At 37.8% G+C, this 25043-nt stretch overlaps 3 protein-coding genes across 5 annotated transcripts in view; 1 reads left to right on the top strand and 2 right to left on the bottom strand.

The window, feature by feature from the left end:
* The window catches only part of abl1 (c-abl oncogene 1, non-receptor tyrosine kinase), a 34715-nt gene extending 15702 nt beyond the window's left edge, over positions 1-19013 (bottom strand). The window contains exons 1-2 of one of the 2 annotated variants that reach the window (XM_008424286.2): positions 18433-19013; positions 15671-16054 (exon numbers count right to left, since the gene is read on the bottom strand). In XM_008424286.2, the coding sequence (XP_008422508.1) occupies positions 15671-15797 (127 nt within the window). In that variant the 5' untranslated portion in view covers positions 15798-16054; positions 18433-19013. Of the gene's footprint in view, positions 1-820; positions 1399-15670; positions 16055-18432 lie in introns of those variants that run through there. The other variant, XM_008424287.2, reaches the window with a different exon arrangement.
* Positions 19014-20145: 1132 nt separating this feature from the next.
* exosc2 (exosome component 2) lies at positions 20146-23469 on the bottom strand. The gene is made up of 9 exons (XM_008424285.1): positions 23130-23469; positions 22282-22383; positions 22120-22165; positions 21725-21814; positions 21576-21641; positions 21405-21473; positions 20975-21151; positions 20703-20831; positions 20146-20451 (listed from the first exon to the last, which is right to left on the bottom strand). The coding sequence occupies exons 1-9, from the start codon at positions 23249-23251 to the stop codon at positions 20371-20373; spliced, it is 882 nt and encodes a 293-aa protein (XP_008422507.1). The 5' UTR covers positions 23252-23469; the 3' UTR covers positions 20146-20370.
* Positions 23470-24025: 556 nt separating this feature from the next.
* ric1 (RIC1 homolog, RAB6A GEF complex partner 1) overlaps positions 24026-25043 on the top strand; it is a 29618-nt gene continuing 28600 nt past the window's right edge. For both annotated transcript variants that reach the window (XM_008424284.2, XM_008424283.2), the window contains exon 1: positions 24026-24616. In XM_008424284.2, the coding sequence (XP_008422506.1) occupies positions 24476-24616 (141 nt within the window). In that variant the 5' untranslated portion in view covers positions 24026-24475. The remainder of the gene's footprint in view (positions 24617-25043) is intronic.

The following is a 25043-nucleotide window of genomic DNA, read 5'->3' as shown; positions in this document are numbered from 1 at the left end:
GTAGGTGGCGCTAGTCAAAAAAAAAATTTACTTCCCATTTGACACCTTGAAATTTGGCCTTTGTCTCTTCAGGAATGCTCTGCTCTTTCCTAAACTCCATCTTCAGCACGTCATCACAAGAGTGCTTCTCCTTTATGCCGTTTACATCCATTCTTAGGAGTGTTGGAGTAAGTAGTAGTTTGCATGATAAGTTCAGCAGATATGCAGTTCTTCCAGGTGTTTGCTAATTGTTTTTGCTCCAAATTGAAACATTGAGAACTTTTTGTTCCTCCTCGCTTATTAAAGATCCAGTCCCTGTCATTATGAAAATCACATCGACTTCAACTGTGCACAAAATTAAAACCATTATATCAAGATGTCTTTCTAAATTTTTATAGGCACACTGAAAACCTAATGAAGTAATAAAGAACAGCAAAGAAGTGAAAAGTGCACACAGAGATTAGATTCCCCCTCCCCTCCTAAACAAGAGTTAAGTGGGACATGGCCAGGAGTCAGATTTCCTTGTATTCTTTTTGCTGTCTTTTTTTCCACATTTTTTTCCTCTCTAGCCAGCCAGAGTGTCTGGCCTCCCTCCTCCTCCCCTGTGCTCTCTCTCTGCTTACCCTCCCCGTTCTTTAGTTTCCAAAGCTCAGAAATCCCATCAAAGCTTATCGTCTCAAAACCTCTTCTTCTTTTTTCCCCTTTACTCACCATTTCTAATTTTCCTCTAATGTTTTGATATGTTTTTTTTTTATTAAACAGCTGCGTTTTTGCAAAGTAAATTGTAAACGATAGGCCCGAGCTAAAAGACAATGCCATTATGGCCATGAAGTGTTCTTACCTTCTAAGTAGCAGCTGGAGGATGACGAGAGGCCCTTCTTAGATTTACACCCCACCAATTTCAGGCATATCTCCAACATTTTCATCTGCTTTTTTCCCCCCCCCCACCTTCCTGCTGAAATTATAGTTGCTTGATCAAATCCGACGTCACTCAAAAGTTTCTATCTACATTTGTCCCAAAAAGGAAAGATCAAGCTAAAATGTGGAGAGATTTCCTTTTGTGGGTTCCTTCCAGCTGCCGTATATCCTTCTCGTCTTTCCTTTCCTTTTGAAAACCCGAAAGAGCAGCTGTCCGGCAAAGCCTACCAACTTTTTCTTCTGAACGTCTCCATCTTTTTTCTCTTTTTTTTTTCTCCCTCCCTTGTTGACTTTAGGACTTTTAGCTACATCCACTTTTAAGAGACAAAACAGAAATCCAGAAGAGCAGCTTGAGTCCGGAGAGTTGGTAGGTGTGTAGTAGTAACGGCAGAGTGGGCATTAGCGCAGGGTGGACGTTGCCATTCCCCTCTCCTGTCCCCTGTGTGAGCGTGTATCCGAAGCGCAGGGACCACTCGTGCTACAGCAGCCAACAAAGGGCCTCTTTCAAGCTCTGCCTGCTGCACTCAATGACATCAGCTAAGCCCTCCCACCTCCAAAAGTAGGAGGGAGAAACCGCTACCACACACATACACACACGCAGTTAAAAGATTCCCAACACCTCACCAGCATCCAAACATCATGTCAGCTTTAAAAGTAAAAGATCCAGACGACTAATTCACCAAACATCTAAATAGCTTAAACTCTGCATAGTTCTTAAACAGTCTTCTTTCTCCTCCTTTTGAAGTCAAAATGATTAAGAGATAGATGCTCCTCCTCCAACTTTTCAGCCCCTTCCCCCTCTCTGTCTTTCTACCATTCTCTGTCCTCAGTCATGGTTTTTCCCCCTCTTTCTCCACTCTGAAATGTTTACAGGTTAAGAAATCATTTCTGGAAACAGGACTGGGCCATTGAAGGCAGAACTAAAGCTCTCAGCTGAAGGTGTAACATTTATCCGTTTTTCCTGCATTTCATTTGTCACCTAACTAGGTCATTTTTTCCATACTTTCCTGTCAAAGGGGAACAAAAAAGATCATCTGAATACATCAAAATGAAAACAGTATCATTGTATTATATGCATCAACATGTGTGGAATTGTGTTTCTGGGGAGACCATACGGTAAAGAGAACAAAAACCTAAATATGAACCACACAACATTGAACTCATGTTGGATATTACTAGTGGTCTAGTAGTATGTGAATATTTGCATACTCCTAGACCTCTGCCTCTCAAGACAATTATCATATAGTTTGTTATTGGGGGAAAATGATAAGAATCATGATTTATTGTTGTAGCAAAAAGCTAAAGAGGTTAAAAGAACTGTACTCAGTTTGATCTATATTGTTTTTGCCGTTTTTAAATTTTTGTCACTGCTGGTTCCATCAATAAATATCTGAAAATATTACAGAATGCAATCGTTGTGAAACTGGTAGCTTCCCATATTTAATGACACTGGTGTGCCGAAGCAGTAAATTTGATTTAACTGGTGAGTTTTATCTTTAAAGGAGGAATATTTTGTAAAATCGATCCTGGCTGTTGATCAGCACTAATCAGCTGATTGAAAACTTTTAAAAATCTGATCATCTTTAAATCAGTAAGGATCTATTAATAAGTGCTACCAGCTTATGATACAAACAACACTCTTTGGTGTGCAGGTGTTTCTCAGGAAAATTAGCAGTTAGCATTAACAAGGCTAACTGCAAATCTAAAATGGAAAAAATAAGTGCCATAATTCTTTTATAACAATAAAATTATTTTTTAAGGCAACATATCAAATAATAATTGTGTAATCAGTGTAATGACCGCCTAGTTAAACATAGAAAACAAGTCAAAGATGACAAGAAGAATCTGGATGTTTGGATAAGAGATTTTCTGCTCAGTCACCTAAAAGCTGCACAGAAAGAACAAAATCACTGAATCCACGAGCACAGAAATCTTTTAAGAAGCTCTTAAATCTGTGGAGTTAACAGTCAATACAACAACAATAATATCCTCGATACAATTATAATGGATGTTTATGTGTCTGTCATATCAACAATCACAGAAATCCATCAACATGGCATTAGTCTGACTTTTAAACCCTGTGTGCTGACCCTCAAATCATTTGGCACTGTGATGCCCCCCACAATCCCTGCCCACATCATCAATGCCGTGTCGGTATGACAAACATTTGCCTACTTCTCATGCACCACCCCAAAACACCAATTATAAAGAAATGCAGGCTTCCTAGAGCTCTGAGGAAGGCCGATTAACTTACCGCAGCCATATAGAGTTGGGGAAGATGAGAGGATGAGGGCAAGAGAAGAGGGGCTGTAAAAATGGAGGCAAGAGGAAAAAAGGTTGCAGATGGAGAGGCACGAAGCACATTGTTTGGAAATGAGCTCATAGCGGAATAGCTTGCGTTTTATACTGTGGACTAATATGTTAACAGTTAGCTGACGTACATCCACCCACGAGATGGTTGCCGGTGCTTTGTTTCTCACTCCTCCTGGATACACAATTCTTTTCTCCAAACCTTGATGAAAAACCAGTACACTGGCATAATGACTGCCGTTTTCTTACTTCAACTTTAACTGCTAATCATATATTAGACTTGGCACACTAGGATATAACCATAATCACACTGAGTGGTAAAATGGGGCCAGCCAACACTAGCTATAAATCTTGTTCATCTATTATGTGGAAGAGGAGTCTTATATGCACTTAAACCAACAAGCTATCTAATTACAGAGTTTGAAAAAAGAAGGGGGGGAGGGTCCAAAAAGCTGTTTCTAATACATTTTGTTTGTTGTACATAATCGAGTATTTCTTTGTCTCAACTCCACTTAAGATTTAAAGCAATCAGAATAAGTCAGGTGGAAAAAAAAGAAAGAGAGACACGCAGGAAGCAGGTATTCTGAATGCGTGGATGTGTGTTTGCACATGTGGCTGTTTACTCTGAGCCCTCTGCTGAATGCAGCCAGAGTGTCTGAGGCATGCAGACCAGTAGATGAAGCTGGGGGACTTAGATTTCCGTATAATTTGCCACTTAGTGTAGTCCACAGGGAGGAGTGGACACTTGAGATTGAACTGCTCATTGCTCTAGTTCAAGGTTTTAAATCTGCATTAGCTTCTGGTAATAGCCACACTGCCGACAAAGTTTGTAGCCAAAACTCCTCAGAACTAAAAGTAATTATTTTACAGATTTTATGATGAAGTTATTCAGAGGCAGTTACATTTGAGTTAACCTTTCAAGGCTTTTGGGTGCCATTTTGACACAACTTGCCCAGTTAGCTCAATGGGTTGGCACCGAGCAAGCTAAACTTTCACAAATGACACTCATAAATTTCGACCACAAGTAAAAACAACAAAACCCTTTGCTTAATTCCAAAAACAACAGCCTGATAAAACTGAAAAGAAAAAAAATAATAATAATAAAATTAACATGGAATTGTTTTACAGAATTGAATTGGCATTGACAGATAATTTCCCAAAGTACTCTTAAACATTTAAATGTTATTTTAAATTAAAAGTAAGATATAACAATATATCAAGATTTATTTATTTTTTTTAGTCCAGCCCTTTAAGTTTGGCGTGACCGTGCAGACACACATACTGGGTTGTTTTAAATTTTAACTAATGCAGAACATTTATGTGCAGAATTCTACTTTCTGCCACACAGCTCTAGAAAGCAGTACCAAAACAAAAACAAAACCAGAATGACCAGCTATCACCAAAGTCGGGTTTTTCAGAACGTTATACGCTCTCATTCAGCTACAGTTATGATGAAGAAAGAAAGGAAGGTCAAACCAAAGCTTCAGGTCAGTGTTTTTAGCTCACTCTGAGCTTAACCCAATTACTCTCCTGCAATTAAGACAAAGCAATATTAAACATCACTGGTATGAAAGAATATATTATTCTCACCCTGCTGCTGTAGGGCTCAACTGGCCCCAATTGCAATGAGCCGTTATAGCAGCAAATATGTGAGCGTACACCGATGCTGTGTACGCATCAGTGTATCGGTGCATGGCAATTGTCAGTCCGCCCAGAGGCATTGACAATTTTCTTGTAGTTTTATTATTGTCTAAGAATTTCAATAATTAACTAAATCAAACCACATCTTCAGACAGTTTTATGTCCATTCTTTGAAATGCTAGAGTAATTTTGATCAAATATATTAGAAAATGTTTTTCTAATATGTTAACATAAAACTTTTTTATATATAACCAAAAACTTTTAATGTCTTGAAGTTTTATTTGATAGACCACCACAAAATGGTGCATAAATGTGAAATGTGAATAAAATTATGCATAATTTTGATATCTATAGTATGATTAAATTACATACAGCTAGACTTACTAAATCAGGTGACCTCAAGGAAAGTGGTCGCACTGGAGCTTATTTAAGGATACGTTGTCATTCTGGTCTTAATTCTGTGATTTAACAGCATAAAAAGACAGCACTATGACAAAAACTGACAGAATAATAATTAAAAAAAAGATTAAAATAAAGAAAAATTGTGCACATTTTTCTACTATCAATTGTAAATGCTTTGGAATTGTTATCTAGATGCCTGGGGAAAGACCCTGTTCGTCTAAATACCCGCCTGAGTAAAAACAGCAATAGATACAGAGAGGGGAGACTCTGGCTATGAGAGACTGTTGAGCTGCAGTGGTGAAACTGCTCAGGCTTCTCTCAGCGTCTAAGTGGATCCAGATGCAGCTAGCTTTATAGCCCCAATCTTATCCTCTTACAGCGCTATGAAGAGGAGTTTAATGCAAAACCAAGAAACAGGACAGAACCAATAAAGTCAAATTTGAGCTGGCAAGGGGAAAAAAGAAAAGGAAAAGCCAAACAATGCACACTGAAATGAAACAATTTAAAAAAGAAAACTTCACAAGTGGTGATATCTCGACATTTTTAGCAAAAAATAAATAAATAAAAATTAAATCATATTCAACTTAATCATCTGTCAGTAAGTAAGATGAGAGATGTTTTCTGCCAAAGACCGCAACACTGAGCCCCGTCTTTCTGGCGTCTGAGGTAACAGGTTGTCTGTAGAGAAAACAACAGCTGTGTCCGGAGCTGCAGCGGCCTGCTTGGGCATGGAGCAAGGAAAGGCAGTAGGGGAAGTTTTTTTTTCCTGCACGAGTGTTCGCACGCACGCGTGTGTGCGTGCGTGCGCAAGCATGGAACCAGGTGGCAACAGATTATCAGACTGCATTCCTAACTTCACTGGGAGGCACTCTCTGAGCATGCAAATGTGTATTTTATGTGAGGGTATGCAGGTTAAAGCAAATTAGAGAGAAAGATAACTTATGTTACTTTCAGACTACATGATGCCATGACTGAGCTTTCAACTTTCAGGGATTTCAATTGTGATGACATTCCTCAAATTTGTTTCACATAAAAACAAAATCATCGTCTTCAACACAGATACTTATTTGCAGTCAGTCCATTTTTATATCAGCTTTCTGTAACTGATAAGATTGAGAAGTGGAAAGTTTTTATCATATAATACAATTCTTGAATATTTATGTTAATGTTTTTATACACATGAGCTAAGGTTTATTTTTTGGGGGTTAACCACTGTAACATCAAGCAGTGAAGCTACTAAAAGGTTACATTGTTGCTATCAATAACACTGTCAGCTGAAGTGCAAGAAGCTGACAGAAAATCAGTATTAGTTACCAAAGAAGGTTGTGCTGGGAAAACAGTTTGGATCAACACTTAGATCAGTTTTATGCTGCTCAACAAACAGAAGAGCTTCTGACAGATCACAACATTAACACTACAGTCAATCATCCAATCATTCCAGTCTTGTAAAAGTCTCACGTAATTTAGGACACAGAACTGAAGCATAGCTAGCCCTACTCGACAGCCTGCTTCCTGGTGTCTCTTTAAGTAGTCATTTCTGCAGGTGTTTACCATTGCTGCACATCCACTTTAAAAATACTCACATCAACACTCGGTTTTCTCCATAGTGAGAATTTAGGAGTAAATGCCCCTATGTATGAACAATGGACAATTGGACAGATATATTTTCCTCCAAGCATTTATTTATTCTTATTCATTGACAAAAACATCAATCATTTTACTTATAGATACCTTTATTTGTACTTTGCTTTTTTTAGTTAACATAAGAAAATTACAAAATTTGACTAAAAATGTTCCCAATTTTCTTAGTCAATAACATTGACACTAGCTGCAAAATGTATTTTAGTCTTGATTTAAAGGAATTCAGTGTATCGGCTGTTTTGCAGTTCTCTGGAAATTAGAGGAGCATAAAAACTGAATGTTGCTTCTATGTTTGGTTCTGATTCTAGGGATCCAGAGGAGACTTGAACTAGAAGACTTGAGAGGTCTAGAAGGTTGATACAACAGGGCTTTAATGTGTTTGGTGCTAAGCCATTTAGTAATTTCATTTAAAAGCATATTAAAGTCTATTCTCCAAGCTACGGGAAGCCACTGTGATGACTTTAGAACTGGGGTGATGTCTGATCTGTTCCAGTTTGTGTGTCTTTGGAGGTTTAGGTCTATGTCCATCACTACCTCCAGATTTTTGGCCTGATCGCTAGTTTCTAGCTGTACAGCTGAAGATGTGTACTGGCTCTAGATCATTCCTCTTCAGGTCCAAAGATAATTTCTTCTGTTTTGTTTCTGTTCTATTGAAGAAAGTTATGGCACATCCATGCATTAATTTGTTGCTCTATGCATCTGCTCAGTCCTTGACATTGTAATATAGAACTTTCAAGATTCAAAGTTGTTTAAATAATTCATTAAATATTGTTATAATATATTGTCAGCTGTATATTGACACATTTCTCTTCAAATTAATCGAATTACAGTTGCACTTTATCAATCAACTTTATTTCAATGTCATATCTAAAAAACCTCTAGATTGTTTTGCACTTTTCAAAAACATGGAACAATTACAAAATAAATTCAATCATTAAAACAGAGAAAAAAGAACAAGGGAATGAGGGAAACTGCACCAGTTATTTGAGAGGGGAATGCACAAAGGATTGCATATTTCTCCTTGCTGCTGCAGCTTGCCCTAATGTTTAACTCTCACTCCTTGTCTATGAGCATAATAGGCAATATTACTCAACCCACCTTTGATGCAAGAGACCAGATACCAACATGTGATTCTCTTGGAAGCAGAGCGGATAGGCTCAAGAGAAATGTTTTGGCAGGAACCCAAGAAGAATGTGGTCATACTGAGCAGAGCTCAGGGTTACACAATTGGCCTTATTTTCCCTGCTTAGGAATTTTGCATGCTACAATGGAAAGAGTACAGGTGACAATATTAAGACTTTGGCAGAATGCAAACATCAAGCCGAGAAACCTTTTTTTTCATGCTGAATGAATGTTACAGTGTTGAAATAAATAAAAAAAAAACAAAAAGACAAAGCTATAACTTATCAGAGACATGCAACTTTTGTGGCATACTTAAAGTTGAAAAATGGACCTGTTTGGAAAAGTCTGCTTTTCCAAGCAAGAAAAGCAAACTTTTTCAAAATAAAGCTTGGAAAATGTACAAAAATAAATAAAACAGATTGCAGGGATTAGTAAATCTTACAATAGGAGAGCAGAGCAACTTCAGAAAACCACTGGGTGTCACACTAGAGCAGGACAATAAAAACTCCAAAACAAACTGTGCTGTGGCAACATCATCACACAGCTACAGCTTTATATGTCTGTTTATGATTTCAAAAAGGCTTTGAAAACAGCCTGGATAACCTTTAAATGACAGACAAACATTACATATAAACATATACTTGTCTTGATTGCGACTACAAGGGGTTCAGATTTATGTATTTGTTAAAAACAAACAATTAATACATAAAGATCGCAGAATGGTCACTTCCTATAAATATTTTGGAATCAACAAGTCTCACTATCATAATTATACCAGTTATGTTTATTCATTTCAGATACATTTTCAGATCCCTTCTTAAATACTGTTTGGTTTCATTAATCAGCAACTTTTATCGACCAGCACAAGAGATTAGTAAACACAGATTGCAGGATGTGATATGGTAAAGCAACTAACTCCCTTGCTTTTCTTCACTAAACTGTTGAGGCTGGTCATTAATTAGTGTGACAATAAAGGGAAATTTGTTTTCCACATGGCCAAGACTTGATGAGAGGAAAAAACACTGATGGGAAGTGATGTGTCATCTGGCCAGAGACAATTGTGTGTTCCAGACAGAAAAGGCCTCTGCAGCAACGCTCTTGCACATCACTGAACAATCAGTCCTTACAATGCCACATATTCTAGCGCCATCATTATCAGCCAAGTTGGTGAATCTTAAATAGATTAGATTAAAAACTAGCACAGATAAAACAAAAACTTGGATTATTACAGGATTTTTTGTATCCGTTTTAATTAGCAAATAAATTAGCTAAGTGACAAGGATTTCAATAAAGTTTTGTCTAATGTTACACTCAAATTTGGAGACATAGCCAACCAGGTGAAGGGACAAGCCACCAGAGGCCTAACAGCTGGCCTCAATGAATATTGCTAAGAGCTGCTCTGTGGTTGTGTGTCGACGTGTGCGGTACAAACACACACACATGCACAAGGAAGAATCATGGGAAGAGATTTTGGTCTCTAGACTCCAAGGATTCCTCTAATTTCAGCAAAAAACAAAAGAATACATTTACAGACTAAAACTAATATGGTTAGCCCAATACACATACAGCATCTACTGACACAAATACACACCTGGCACCCAGAATTTTTTTTTTTTTTTTATGTAACCAACAATTGGTTGGTCAAATGTTTTTTTTGTCCTCGTCAACAAATATGCACATCTGTATACTAACATGGTTTTATCCGGTATAGTGTGCTGGTACTGGGACATAATCCATTTTGCCTTCAAAACTCCTTTAATTCATAGCTTAAATTCAAAAGGGTATTAAAAATTCCTGCAGATTGGTCAGTTGGACATGCATGACCCAATACCCCATTTAATGCTTTATTTACCTGAATTGTAATGCGAATAGAAGTAAATTCAATGCCATCTTTAAGATATTAGTTTTAGATGATTTGAGCTTTCCGATGTCATGCATTTTCCTGCTTGTAAGTAGCAATCAAATGACAGTTACAAAGGGACAGACGCAGTCCACAACAGGCACTTGTTGATATGAGAGAAACACCTCGACAACCTTTGGTGAAAATACCACGGTATCATGATCATCACTCCTTTTCACTCGGTGCACCTCAGACTTCCAGAACAAAACAGACTCCTGTTATTTGTGGAAATACTCAGATGACTCTGCAGTTGTCAGATTTATCAGAGATGATCAAGAAGTATAGAGAGATAGCGAACCACTTGGTAGCATGGTTTGGAAACAATAAAGCATGTTGTAAGAGCCATATGAATAAAATGAATGATTATTGAGGTGACGGGAGCGCATGCCTTTGACACTTGGGTGGTGGGTGTGTCGAGGTGGGCGTGGCTATCACTGAAGGTATGAATGGGAGCCATACTGGCGTGCTGGCTTATTATGTTTGAGGAAGTGGGTGCACCGGGTGGTCATAATTTCTGTTGACCGTGTTTTAATGCCGTTTATTGTTGGCACTATTGGATGGTTTGGCCTGGTCAGTCAGTGTAAGATCTGAAGTAAGACAATCAAAGTGAAATAAATGGTTGATTGCAACAACAAAGAAGCGGCTTGGACTTATTTGAAGCACGCGTCGGACAGTTTAGAATTCCCCGAGTTATCCCAGTGCGGCCCTCAAACATCTTTAGCTTTGCCGCACAATTACATGTTATTACTTCACACTAAAATGTATTTTTAAAAAAACTAAAGTTTTTATGGTTTTAGAATTGAAAATGTAGTACCTTAGTAAACTTTGAGATCAGACCATGCCATGTCAGCAACAACTCTCAGCTGTGCTGTGCTGGATAAAATATCCTTAACAGGTATCTAAGTGGCCCAAAGTGTGGCAAGAAAATTTGTATTAGACCGTTACACCACCACAATCTGAACTCCTGAATCACATGAAGCAGGATGGGTCCATGCCAAATTCTATTTGGCACTTGCCATGCAAGTGCCCAAGTTAAAACTGAGACTCACTCAGGTCAAATTTTCTCAATCTCTTATTAACCTATTTTGGTGACTCTCTTTGAACTGTAGTCTTAGACTGCTGTTGTTGGCTCACATTGTTAGCTCATATACTTCTACTGCTGCAGTCCATCCACTACATGGTTTACATATTGTGCATTCAGAAGTGATATTCTACACATCTTCATTGTAACAAGTTATTACAAGTTATTACAATTGTCTATCATCTCAAACCACTCTGCCTTAGTCTCCTCTGACCTTAATAAGATAGGTTTGTCCAGACACTTGTCAATCCCCATGATGGTTCCATCTTTTCAGATCAGTCTCTGTAAATTCAAGCAAAGTTTGTGTATGGAAGTCCCAATAGATCACCAGTTCAAAATCAGTAGAGTCCAGATGATCGCCTGATTATTCATTTGTATCAACAATTGGACAGGTGTAGCTCATGCAGAGGTAGGTGAATGTTTAAGACATGATTGTTATGCTTCCTGGAAACAACACCTGAGGGATACTGAACCAGTTTCTCAGCAGATAACAGCTCTTCCATGACCGAGCGCTTAGTCTACTTCAGAAACACCGACATGATTGCTTCATTCATGTACTATGCTCATCTGCATAAGATGAATGTCGTGTACTTTTATAGTTACCTTGGTGTTTTCTTTCCATTTGGCTTCTAATAATTTGGATTGTTAGCTATCCCAGAATTCAGACATGCAACTAGAAAGGTCTCAGCTGAAGTTCATGGGGAAGAAAAGAAGCCCTGGTGTGCCCTGACTGAGCAAGCAAAGGCATGTCAATGGCCTATGCATTTCCCTGTCACCCAACTAGTCTGGCTGGCTGAAGAACCTAACCTGGCACCTTATTCCTCAGTAATATGTTACATCAATGTAAAATCATTGCTGAAGTTAACATTATGAAAGAATTTCTCACTTTGGTTGTTCATATGTGTCTGGGGAGCTGGAGATAAACAAATATGCATTTGTTTACTCTTGATGGCAAAATAAAACTTAATAAATACAGCATACATATTTTAATTATAAATAAGGGATCACTAAAATGTTCTAGCGCCACAAAAGAAACATGGCTTGAAATGAACCAAACTGTGAAATAATGCTCTGTTATGGGAATGCTTAATAAACAGGGCCTCTATGTCACAATCAGCACCCATTACCAGAACGTAAGGCACAACTGCCAAAAAGGACAGGAATGCTAAAAGGGAGTAAAAAGAACTTAAGATTACTCCTGTTTGTGGATACTGATCTACATCGCAGTTGTATAAAACAGTTTCAAAGTACGTCATCCCATTTGAAATAAGAGTATAAAATAATTAGTTAGGATTGAGAGGATACCTACTTCAACTTGCATTGAAATTGTGGTAGCAATATAACGTTTAAGTTCAAAATGGCACGGACAGTTTTGCAATGCATTGTAACTATAGACACAAACTAGAAAAAATTATTTCGAACTACCTAGTAAGCTTTTATAATAAAAAAAAGTAATCAAATGAATCTGGCATATCTGGACAGACCTGGTAAGATATCTCTGCTTTTAACTTATTCCCTGGTACATCAGTTTGTACGTTTTTACATACTGTTTTTTAACAAAACAAAACATTAAAGTCAGTTAAAAATATTCTAAGTGCATCACAACTATTTTTAAACATTACAATCGCTACTAACCAGCCAGTGAAATCACACCAATCCACTGTACAGTACATAATGAAGCCAAAGAACAGACAGGTCTTTGCTTGCCTCCTTTACTGCCTGTGTCTCTCTCCCAGGCAGCTGCATGCAGAGGTCTGAACCTGCCTGCTGGGAAGGAGCAAGGCAGCTGGTTATCCCACTTTTAACAAGCTAAAGCTCACCAAGAGGGAGAGAAAAAAAAAAACATAAAGCTGTTGTTGCTGCCCTGCTCCTGCACTGTGACTCACATCCCCTCTTATGGCCTAACCTGCTCATCACAAGGGAAAGGGGGCAGAAAGGGAAAACAAATATGCCCCGTTGCTGACCCTTTGCAAAATCAGACCTTTTTAACCAACAAAAGGGTTCACTCTGTTTTTCTGACCTTCCTTGACAAGTCTTAAACAAGACTTTTGAGTCAGTGGGTAGAGTTTTCTTACAAAGGCAACCACTGTCCGATGCTTTTTACGAATATATAAAGATAGCTTTGAATGGCCAATGCTCTTTTATGGAGGATGTTTTTTCCAACACAAGCTGCAAAATTATTTTAACAAGCAGTTTATCATTCCAAACATTGCCATCTTTGTGTACAAATTAGGCATTTAGAAATATTAAACTTGTAAATTTGTACTTATTACAGAGCCTAGTACTTTCCACTAGAATAGGGTGTGTAAAATGTGCCTGACAGTGCATATTATCTCAAACCAAGCATGTAGAAATAAAGCACAGCCACTTTAAATTCTATTGTTTTCAGAGCGTACTTCATCTTTGTTTTAATAAATAATGACACTGGATTCTGTGGAGTGGTTTTGCAGCTGGATTTGAATCATTTCAGAACCTACCTACCACAATAGCTAAAGGGTGTATTTTCCCAGAAGGAGAGTTACTGGAATTCAAAATAATGAAATGTAATTTGCTGACTGAAGGGTGTAAGTTGCTTAAAAGTTAAAGTAATTAAACAGGATAAAAGATTTTTTTCAGATTTCTTTTCCAGATTCCAAAACACTTTTTCCCCTCATCTGACTACATGAAATCGGTCTCAAATAAGGCAGCGTCGTTTCTGAATGTCTGACTATTCCTTTTGTTGGCGTATTCAAGTTTTATATCTCTGTGGATACAATAACAAGCTATCATCACTGACAATTAGCATAAAAGGGGGGTTCTGAGCATAGCGAATCCCCCCCAGAACTGAACTTATTGGTAATGTCTTGATGCCAGACCTGATTTTTATTATTTATTTTTTTTTTTCTCTATTTTTTAGATGGTTAAAAAAAACACAAGAGCCTTTCATTTATTTCTGCAGACATCCTGACAACTAATTTCTGGATAAATAGATTTACAACCAGGGGGATAATTTGTCCATTTTATGAAACCGATATATCGTGAAAACAGTTTCTGTTCATGTAAAGCAATATTTCAGGTGATAAATTGTCTGAAAGTGGAAAGCAAAAATATAGTAGCAAATAGGGAGGAGGTGGGCTGTCATTGTAGATTTCAGTAGGGTTCCTCAAGAAAAGGTTTGGACACACATGGCATAGCATGTTAAGTAATTTGTCAATTAATTTAATGCTAAAGTATTCAATAGCTGCAGCTCGACTCTGAAATCTATCCCGCTTTCTTTTTCAATCAAACATGTTGCAAAGTGTAGAGTATATAACTATAACATGCGCTTTCAATTCAAAGATCAAAATATAATCCAAAATATTTAAAATACCTGAGTTTTAGACTGTGCAATTACAGCACTCTTGTTTCAGTGTTGCACAAAGTATGCGCCCCACAAGTCATGACATAATAGCCTTAGACCGCTCTGACAAGTTTTACGGTCTACATCCCCCTGCCAAAATTTGTTGCAACATGTTGATGACATTTGAAACAATCTACAAATGTGCATGTGAAAGAATAACAGATTCAATAATCTATTGTGTTAATTTTGAACAATTTCAACTGAAAATATGGGGAAATTTATATTCTGGTGTGCATCCTGTGGTTAATTTTAACTTGCGGGGGGGGGGACATCACAAATGAACAGGTTTACCTTTAGTTATCCGACAAGGTAGGAAAAGATAAGTTGTCAAATGTACTCATTGCCTATTTAGTCCAATGTGTAAAAGACTGCAGGAATTCCTGCAAATCTGTGTTATATTTTCTACTATTCTGGATAATAAACAAAGGCACAGACCAAATCAATAGCATTTTCATAGCCAAATCCAAAAAAGCTCACACAAGCAAGAAATGAAGGCATGATGTCACAACTACTAGTAGTTATTCCTGACTTACTTTATCGTTTTAAGAGTCATGACTCTAACTGTGATACTAAAATTATCATTCTGGAGTATCTGGAGTCCCAAGTTTTGCAAGTTTTTGTTGTCAGAAGTTCTTACAGGCTTGTTAAATGTGTTCTTGCATCTTTTGCAATCATGTCTATTATTCAGCTGGTTAGATGCATTACCAATATAATAAATAGGGCTTACAAATATTTGAAAAATCCTGAAATTGCAATAATTTTGCTCATTGTGACAATACTAACTGATCCAACAAATACTAGATGCAAGCAGACCTTTTAAACTGCAATGACTACTGACATGGCACAGCTCCAGTAATAACCACTAATTAGTTTTCTTTAAACTCTCATTAATCCATCTTTTACTTTTGCTTTTAAAGCCACTTTTCAGTGTCATGCAGAACTAAACCAACAGTGAACACTAAAGCCAGATGTCCTAATTTATCTTGATAATGATCTTGGCAAAGAAAGGTGAGTTGAATGCGCACATTTTTAGAGAAACTAAAGGTATATAAAAAAATAATCAAATTCAATTTACTTTCACTGCCGTTCAAAACTGTCATCACTGACAGTATTTATTTTGCCACTGTTCAACTACACCTTGATGAAACTATAATGTGAAAGCAGGGGACAGAACATTATTTCAGTATGCGTCTGTAGATCTATGCAAATATGATACACAAAACTAACTAAGTAATCATTCTGTTTTGCTTGAAAATAATTTACTTCTCTGTACTTTATGAAAGAGTTCTGATCTTACCGTGTCTATCGAAAACATTCCATGGCTGGCTCACATGGCGTGATGAGTCTCTCTTTCCCCCCTTGATGAAAGCTGGCAAACTGGGTCTCCTCTGGTCCCCTACAAATTTCCCCGGCTGCTGCCCCATAAGGGCAGGGTGCCAGGCTGCAGCCGGGATTATCCAAGCTGGTATCAGTTGTTCCCCTTTCCGCAGTTGGGTACCAGACAGGGAGAGGATCAGGGGGACACAGGAGACCCGTTCCCTGCCTCAGAACGTCCCTTCCGAGAGAACGGGTGATTCAGGTCACCTGAGCAGATCAAAGTTACACCAGTATGTCTCCGCGTGTCACACATTAGTGGAGTGTCCGCGCTTCACAAGACAAAACTAGCCATTTCAGGGGAAATCTGAAAAAAGAAAAAAAAAGTGCATTTACAACTCAATACAGATATAAATAACATGAACCTGGTCCATCTGAATGACTGACCCAGAAACAATAACTTCTAAAGATTAGGTATGAGATACTGTTGCTAAATGCTTACTTCAGAACAAAAATGTGTGACCATATTAAATAGTTATTTTTACTGTTTGTAAACCAGCTGATAGCTTCCCAGATGTAGTTTTGAAACCCAGTAACCTCACGGAGAGTGAAATGTATTTCTCCTTTCACTTCTACACCTCAACTGTCTGTGTTTTTAACAATCAAAAATATTTCCAGCAGCCACATTGGTCTTTTCAGCAAGCATGATAAAAGTGTAGAAATCATCTTTCAACCCAGTTACTGGCAGTGCAACAACTGGGACATACTTTTTGATGCATACAGCTGGGGACTTTCTCAACACTGCAGTTCAAAATAATATGTTAATGAATTTAAGGAGTGGTGCCTGCAAAAAGGGACAATACACACAGATAGTGTGATTCTGATGGACTTGTCCCCCCCATGTATAGAATAGAAAATTGCAGTGTGTATTGATTTTTTGTGATTTGTGAACTTAAACTATGTCATCAAAATGCTTCCCACATCATAACACCAAGCCTTTACTAAGTCCGTTATTGTCTTGGTCAACAGCTATATTTTCCCCTTTGAATTTGTCATCCTTTTCTGCAAATTATCCATAAGATTTCAGCTTTTTCAAAGTGAGTTACATTTCAAGAAATACTATCTTCTAAAGAAAAATAAAAAATAAATAAATAAAAACTTCACTATAACAAGGGGTGTTTTGTTTGAAGGTCAAACACAAAACCAAGACTTCCCAACAGAAGAAAATTAAACATAGGGCTCGCAGAACCAGAACAGAATGCTGACATACCATTTTTGTGGGGTTCTTGAACATTATTGTATTACAAAAAATGGATCTCCTCCTATATGCACTAATCAAAATTGCAGTCGCTGGTTGGTGTTCACCTGGGTAAAATCTACAAAAAAAAAAATATTTTTTTTCCTCCCTATTCCTTAAAAAATAAGGACCGCTAATATTTACAATCTTAAAATGCTAGGGGTGCCACGATTGCAGTTTTCTGGCTAATCGTTGATTATCAATCTTTAAAAAGTCTGACCTGCCGATTCCAATTTTGGCTCAGGTTCACGGATAAGTTTTGGCCAATCACCAATATCACAAAATTAAGGAAAGTGGAGGTGATAAATAGGCCAGCAGATAAATCAATGCACTCCTATAAAATGCTTTAACCAATAGCATGCACTGAGTCTTATAGGCTATTAATTAATTCAGATAAAGGTTCAAAACTACTTCTTAGATTCAAAACTGCTCCTACTTCAATCCAATTTGCATTAATTAGGCCAAAACTATGTGGGCATAAAATTTAATCAAAACATCTTGTGCTTATTGCAATAATAAAAGTGGCAATACCAAGACTGTCAAACACAAACACTAAAATAAAACAATCATTTAAAAAAAACATGTTTTTTCCCCATGCGAGCTACCTTTAGCATACTTTGATAAATATTGTTTTGACAGCAAACATAATACCTGCCATACTATTTGTTTGGGTGTTTGAAAACATAATCAATTAAGAGTTTTGTCAAAGCAAATCTCCATATTCCCATACAATAAATGAAATAAGTGCCCATCCCTACATGTATTCCTTTTCATGTTTTCTTTTTTTGACTAAAAACAAACAAACAAACAAAAATCTGAATCATTTTAATCGTCTTGCTGGGCTTTCCAGGTCATCCCCAAGAAGACAGGAAATTGATTTTGGGTATCGAAAGCCTCTTAAAGTAAAGTGCATCTTTACTTCAATATATTCCCGTGTTGTCTATGAGTCAAAGATCATAATAAACCTAAGAATTATTCACAGGACATGCTATTTTACCTGAAAACCTGTAGAGGCTTATGGACATGCCTGCAATTTTTTAGTTACTAACTCAAACAGCTATTGAGGGCTAAAGTTTTAGATCGCATCCTAAATGTGGTAGATAAACTGAACACTTAATGAATAGCACGTCTGAAAAGCAGTTTGAGTTATTTTTCAAAAGAAAAAAAAATATTGCTGTATGCATAATACTTTTGAAATATATGAACATCTTTAAATTTAGATTTTCATATTTTAGAAGACGGCTAAAGGTTTTTCTACACTATACCCTTGATAATTCAGACGTACTACGTAGAATTGGAGTACCTTTAACTCAGCTGTCCGCTCGCAATAAACAGTTAATCATCAGCAACTGGCAACAATGGTAAATTGAAACATATCACTTGGAAACTACTTATTTTGCCTCTAAAACGTTAACAAAGATAAGATACATACACGTATGACAACTTACGTGGTCACAGAAACAGTGAAAATGTTGGTTAGCCGGAGCCATGAAAGCTAACCATCGTCTGCTGGTGGTATGCAGCGCGCAGACCCTAAATGCACATCGAGCAGTCAACAGTTGGTTCTTGCTGCTTCCCGACAAACAACTTCGGACAAGTGCGCTAAAACATCTCAACAAATGTGTCTTAGCACCATACATTCCCACATTACAACTGGACTTTCCAAAGTCAGCGCAATGACTTAGTTTCCAACTTCCGTGTCCACTTTTCCCGTCTTACGGAGCTTCTCCCCCTCTGATACCCGGAGTGGAGACGCTTCAATCAAGGAGGCGAAGAGAAGTTCAGTGAAGTCCGCCGGCCAAATAACAGCGACTCTTTCTGCAAGCCCTGTCCAATGCTCACAGCAACCGAGCTCGTCGATACCGCCTGCTCTGTTTGCGTACTTATTCATCGCTTTCACGTCAAAACCGGAGCAGTAAACTTTGGCCGAGGAGCAGTTGTTTCGCCGAGGCCGCCATACTTCCATACGCAAGGTGGTTTACAGAAAAATGTGGGTGGCGCAACGTGTGACGTCACGTTCGTGCGTGGGATAGCGCTTTGGAGCTTGATGGCGCTTCACAACTGCTCGGATACAAACCCAGTAAGCCTGAGTAGTTACCGTCAGTAGAACATAGACATGAATATATTTTGTTACAATTAGAACTCCACCTCGAAACAATTTGAATTTTGATACCGAGTAGATGCAGTTAGGGCTCAACAACTGATTCCAGTTAGAACTCTGATACAGAAGCCACTGATGAGCGTCTCAAAAAATACCTGAACTACGACCCAAATCTCAGAGTTGAAAAAGGGTTCATGGAAGCAGAGGAGGACTGAAGAAAAGGAGGAGGTTCAAACAATTTGTTTCATCAATAATAATGGGGAAAAAATGGGGAAACAATTCCAACGTCCCTCTCTGCCTGACTTTCTAACCATACGGCCAAATATAGATTTGAAGAGCAGCAGCAAAAGCAAGTGAGGTGGGATATTTTAATGAGTTAGAGCATTTAATTGAAGTTTTGAAATCACAAACTTTATTTTCCTTCAGTGGCTGGAAGGTTTACTACAGGATAGCTTCATTTTAATCAAGTGGTTCGGAGCAACTTGCAAGGTAACATGACGATAAAAAAGACCCACCTGTTGGAGTGACATTAACAGCAGGTAATGTCTGATACCTTAATATAATTTTAGTGATAATACAGTCAGCACCACTGTCCTATTAAGTCAAATGTTGCAATTTTATACATGTTTTTTTTTTTTTTTATTGATGATTCTTCCACTGTTTATTGCACAAATAATTTGACATACCACTTCTAATGAACCATAAATATAAGCAGATAAAAAAATGTTTTTAAAGCTGATTCTCTTTGAAGATTGTTACATTCTGAGAGATGCCTGTCTCATTTTCTATCAGAAACAAAGATATGGGTTGAATGAAAATTAAAAATCTAAATCTGGCAGCGGTATGAATTACTTTGGACTAAACTGTACATAAAAAAATGCCAGGAAAGTATATAAAAAAGGGGAAAAAAGTTAAGCAATACTTCAGAAGTGAAGTCGTTAAAAAGGATGGACAGTACGTCCTTTAGCTGATGTGAGATGTTTCCCCATAAAAAAAAACTTCTGTACATTTTTCCATCTTTGAGGTTCCACACAACAGACAACACAGAATCCAGACAAAATATAAATTACAGAATTTAATCAAACAATAAAATTGCTTTTGTGTATCAAAAGATTTCAAGCGATGTCTTCTAATAATTCACCAATTGTTTTTTTTTTCAGTTTTTTGCAAAAATAGCTATGAGTTTTATCAAATACAAAACAACAAAAGCCATCTAAGAAATCTAAGTGGTCCTATTAGACAGAGTTTACTTTGATTTTGGTTAGATCCTTTAGTTTGTGTCTTCTTAACTCTCGTGTTCCAACAGCTTCTGTTGTGTCAACATTACAATCTCCTCCATCACTTCTGGCTTTAAGACGTCCTTGACCTGCAGCAAATAGATCGTATTTTTAAAATAAAATGTAAGGAAAAAAAACTTTAACAAATAAATTATAGTTGTAACTGTAACATGTATAATAGACCCATCCTCTGACAAGATGTAAGAAAAAATGGGTTTCAATTCATAACTGCAGCAGAAATTTCAGCACAATCGCCTCTCGTTCGATTTGTTTAATACGACTTTGTTTCTTCTTTATAGATTACATTTTGGACTTCCGGAGAACACCCCGTGATTCCTACCTGGTGCTGGAGAGACGACTCGTAGCAATAGAGAACACTTGTGTCGTACAAAAGCACTTTATGAGCAGCCAGAGCCAGTAGGCAGTTTCTAAGCCGTGAAATCACCTCTCGATCCGACAGGCTCACAGGCTGAGAGGACAGAGACGGGACACACACGCACAAAAACAATCTCAGTTAAGCATAGTTCACGTGTGGTTATATTAAAAAAATTATTAGAGCTGAGGTCTCTCAGTGCTTTTCTCCAGATTGGTGTTTGTGGATTCTAAATCTACCTCCAGACTGGTGTAGAAGCCTCCAGCTTCCTCTTCTTGCTGTCCCGGCGTGGGATACAGCCATACAAAGCCGTTATTCCCCAAAATTATGGAGGCACCACAGGGTAGGTTGTGGAAATGCGTTTTCTGCCTCTTGATCAGAGACGGGGAAAGCTGCACCAGCACTCCTTGACCCAACTGAGAGAAAGAGGACAAACAGATCATGAGGTAAAATGACGACTAAAAATTTTAAAGCAATACAAAGTCGATCTTTAATTAATTTTAACACACAAAAAAATTTGTTTTTAACGATAAAGATAAGAAACATAAAGACAACCTGTTAGAACTGCAATGAAGTGGTAAACTGGTCATTACATAGTAGCGTATCATCACCATACAACATAGAAGGAAGAAAACCTGCATGAAATAATTGTAGCGTACTAAAACTTACTTTTCCATACTTTAAACTACGAGTGTGAAGTGACAGGGCTCCGTCTGAGAAAACAGACTGCACTTCTGCCTAAGGAAATCACAGAAAAATGCAAAAATACCCATTATTCTTGGAAACGGTAAGTACGGTAAAATACAAGTCAGAGGCAATGAAAGGCTAATGATGCCCTACACTGATCAAATCGCCCTCTTGAAGGTATTCTCTCATGGTGAGCTCATCTTCTGCTGATCTTCTCCTCTAAAAGGTGAAATCAAACACTTCAGCACATGCTGCAACACAAAAATGACTAAACAAAATCAAAGGCTTTTCGATAATCTCACCAGTTCTCCTCCCGGCAGATTGACAGATGACAACAAGAGGACAGAATCTAGTCTGGAGTTGGTCTCCACCTTCCAACGCTTCTGTTGAACCTACGTTTTACCACAAATGGAGGATCGACAGTTTTTGAGAAATTTATACCCCCCCACCCCCCAAAAAAAAGAAAACAGGTGAAAATTGAGGTGATTTGTTACAAGTAATCAAATTGAGTTTATCCAAGTAAACATATTGAGTTTATTAAGTTGCCATGTTAAACAAACATAAATAAATGAAGTCTGACAAACTTAGTTTGATTACATGTTAACAAATTAACTCAGTTTTGTTTGTTTTTTTGTTTTTTTTACATTTGGAGATCCATTTTCTTTTTACAGCATAAGGAGTAAAAATAAAATCTCACCTCTGTAATTCTGCCAACGACAACATCTCCAACTTCACCATTAAATCTGCAATAAAAAAAGATCAATATAATTCAAATGCATTTGCAGAATTAAGTAATAGCAGTACATACGCATTGTCTTAGTTATTAGAAGCACCAAGTGTTCAAAGTTCAGTGACTCACCTCGTCTTAAGAGGTCTGACACATATTAGTTTGTCCACCCTCTGCACCTCTCCAGCCACCGACGCTGTCAGCTTGTCTTCGTCAACATATGTGCCGTGACCCCTGGAGGAAAATGAGAACTGTAAATATGGAGTCAAAAAGCCACAAACAATGCAGACTTTGTCTGAACATATGTGATTGGATTTAGCAATGTAATTTCTACGTCTGAATATATTACCATCTGTGAATCTACAGCAGAAATGATTTGCTCCAAACTCTTTAAGTTTGTGATTATGCTACTGGCTGTTCCATCCTCACAAACACATCTAAGATTTTATTCAGTATTTGGGGCTGAAGTTTCAAGAATCCAAACGGAATGTTAGACATTAAATGTATTAATTGTTGTTAATGAAATAACTAGGTTACTATTTTTTTTTTTTTTTGGTGGGAGGTGGGGGGGAGTGGGGTGGTATTATCCTCCTTATAAAAATAATGTAAATTTCATGAGATCTCCAGGGAAGTCCTACAAAATGCAAAATACGCCAGGAAAAGCACTCAAGATAAGATTCTGTAATGTTTATCTGAAATGGGGAGACCAGGCATTTCCAAGGATGTTAAGGAAAGTGAGCTTTTATATATATATATATATATAATTATGATCCAAAAACTTTATTTTATTTTAGAAGAGACAGTTGATATATTTTCCCGATTCCAGTTTCTACTAGATAGTTGGTGCATCGTTTATCAAATGACAGTTTAAAGAAATTTTAAAATTGGCACATTTTTATATAGCACATTATTTAGCGAAAAAAAATTGGGGTGGCAATTCAAGTCCAACAAATTCCTCTACTGTTTTACTCGTTACGTACCTCATGAACCCAGTGTCTGAAGTGATCACATCTCCGGGAACAACCAGATCTTTTCGGTCAGCAGCAGAATGTGAAAGAGACATTGAGTTTTTAACAGTCGGTAATCTCATGTCCACAGCCATGTTGTTCTCTTTCTTTCTTTTTTAGCTCCTGAGCTTCAGCTGGATGTTTCACCGCGACAGACTTAAGACAAATATTGAATTATTTAAAATACAACGTACTATAATTAGCTCTAAAGTCCAAACAAACTTTGGTAAGCTTAAAATGCCTTGTGCTATGAGTGAACCATGCTAAGCAAATAACAGTCTCATTTCCGAGTGCTTCTACTAAACCATGTGCCATCGCCGCCTTTAGGCAAGGAGTGGAATATGACTCAACCCGTATGCTCTCAATATATTTTTTGGGATTATTATTATTATTGCGATATTCCACCTCAATCCATGAAAGAAACGAAGAAACGAAGAAAGAAAGAAAGAAAGAAAGAAAGAAAGAAAGAAAGAAAGAAAGAAAGAAAGAAAGAAAGAAAGAAAGAAAGTGGATGCTGTGGATGGTAAACTTTTGGAGTGGAAATTTTGTCTTTTGCTTACAGAACGAAAGGTCTGACTAGCAGGTTTATAGTTTTCTCCAATTTTGTCCTGACTAGCAGGTTTATAGTTTTCCTCAAATTTTGTTTACTTTTAATTTTTACTTTCCGACATATTTGCTGTCTGCTTGTTAGACTTGTTAAGAATTTGAAAAAAAAAAAAAAAAATAGGTTTCTTTTTTTTCTGTTGGTACTTTGTTTCGCCGCCAGATGTCAGCGTCGAGCCACTCTGTCTTCCTCGCAGCATTTCTCACATAACACAAAGCTGACGTCACATTTCAACACCACGCAAACTCTCCGGTCTCGCCCAATCAGCGTTAAGTCGGATAGACGCTTGTAAAAATGGCGACGGTGAGGCAGAGTGGAGTGAAAACTAGACTCTTAGCCGTGAACAGACACCTCTGGTCAAAACACCGAAATAATTGATACGACACTGGGAGCGAAAGTTATTCGACCCGTTTGATGCTTGCATCTCACAGTTGGACGCTAAGTGGAGACGCAGCGGTTCTCTTTGCTTTTGTTTTCGGGAACTCTGGGTTCCCTTGGACCGCTCATTAGCTTTAAGTTAGCCGCGTAGCTTCACTGGCTGCTTGAATCTATCTTTATGGCATCTGCGTACCGATAACCTGCGCAGTGCCAAAGACTGGGATCTTCCAAAGTTTTTAATCTGACGAAAACGGCCGCTAATGTGTCATCTGGATTAAAAACTATTTAAGGAGGATCTCCGCACTGTTGGAGTGTTGAGGAGAGAGTTTCAGCCGTCATGTATTTTCTAACCGGCTGGCCCCGGAGGCTGCTTTGTCCGCTGAGGAGTGCCGAGGAGCCCTTTCACATCCAGCCCAGCTCCCAGAGGTTTTACTTCGCCTTGCTGTCAGAGACGCAGCTCAGCATCTGGTTCTCCCGGGTAAGTTGAGTGAAGCTGCTGCCCGGTGTCAGTCATGTTCAAGAACTCAGCTGACCAGATAACAACAATGCCAGCAGTGCTAGTTTCACTTCAATAAACATTCGACAGACTCTTTAAAGCTGCTTCATTATCTGGAAGCCGCTTATTTTCTCTACATTATGGCAGTAATGTGTGTATATCTAAGAGAACTATTAAAAAAAACAACTAGGTAATTTAGATAACAGAAGTTGGTGAGATTTTTTTTTTTTTTACCGTGATGTGTTGGCATACGGTTACACCTGTACACTCAACACTGAGATGGCAAATGACGTTGTTTTGCGTCATTTCAGAGTGCGGTATATCCACACACCTGTGTAGAGTGATGGTTCTACTGTGCTGTCTCTCATCCAGTTGTTACAGAGGTCTAGTTACTTACTCGTAAGAGCCT

The sequence above is a fragment of the Poecilia reticulata genome, linkage group LG12 (assembly GCF_000633615.1).
Source record: "Poecilia reticulata strain Guanapo linkage group LG12, Guppy_female_1.0+MT, whole genome shotgun sequence".
Taxonomy (NCBI): Eukaryota; Metazoa; Chordata; class Actinopteri; order Cyprinodontiformes; family Poeciliidae; genus Poecilia; species Poecilia reticulata.
The sequence above is the reverse complement of the archived record's forward strand: the minus strand, read 5'-3'. Positions and strand labels throughout refer to the sequence as shown.

Excerpts from the sequence above, each read along its gene's own strand:
- exosc2 (XM_008424285.1), bottom strand. The coding sequence starts at position 23,251 with ATGGCTGTGGACATGAGATTACCGACTGTTAAAAACTCAATGTCTCTT. Across the intron at positions 22,384-23,129 it reads TCAGACACTGGGTTCATGAG|GGGTCACGGCACATATGTTG; the intron begins GTACGTAACGAG and ends ATTTTCCTCCAG. Across the intron at positions 21,152-21,404 it reads GTAGTTTAAAGTATGGAAAA|TTGGGTCAAGGAGTGCTGGT; the intron begins GTAAGTTTTAGT and ends TCTTTCTCTCAG.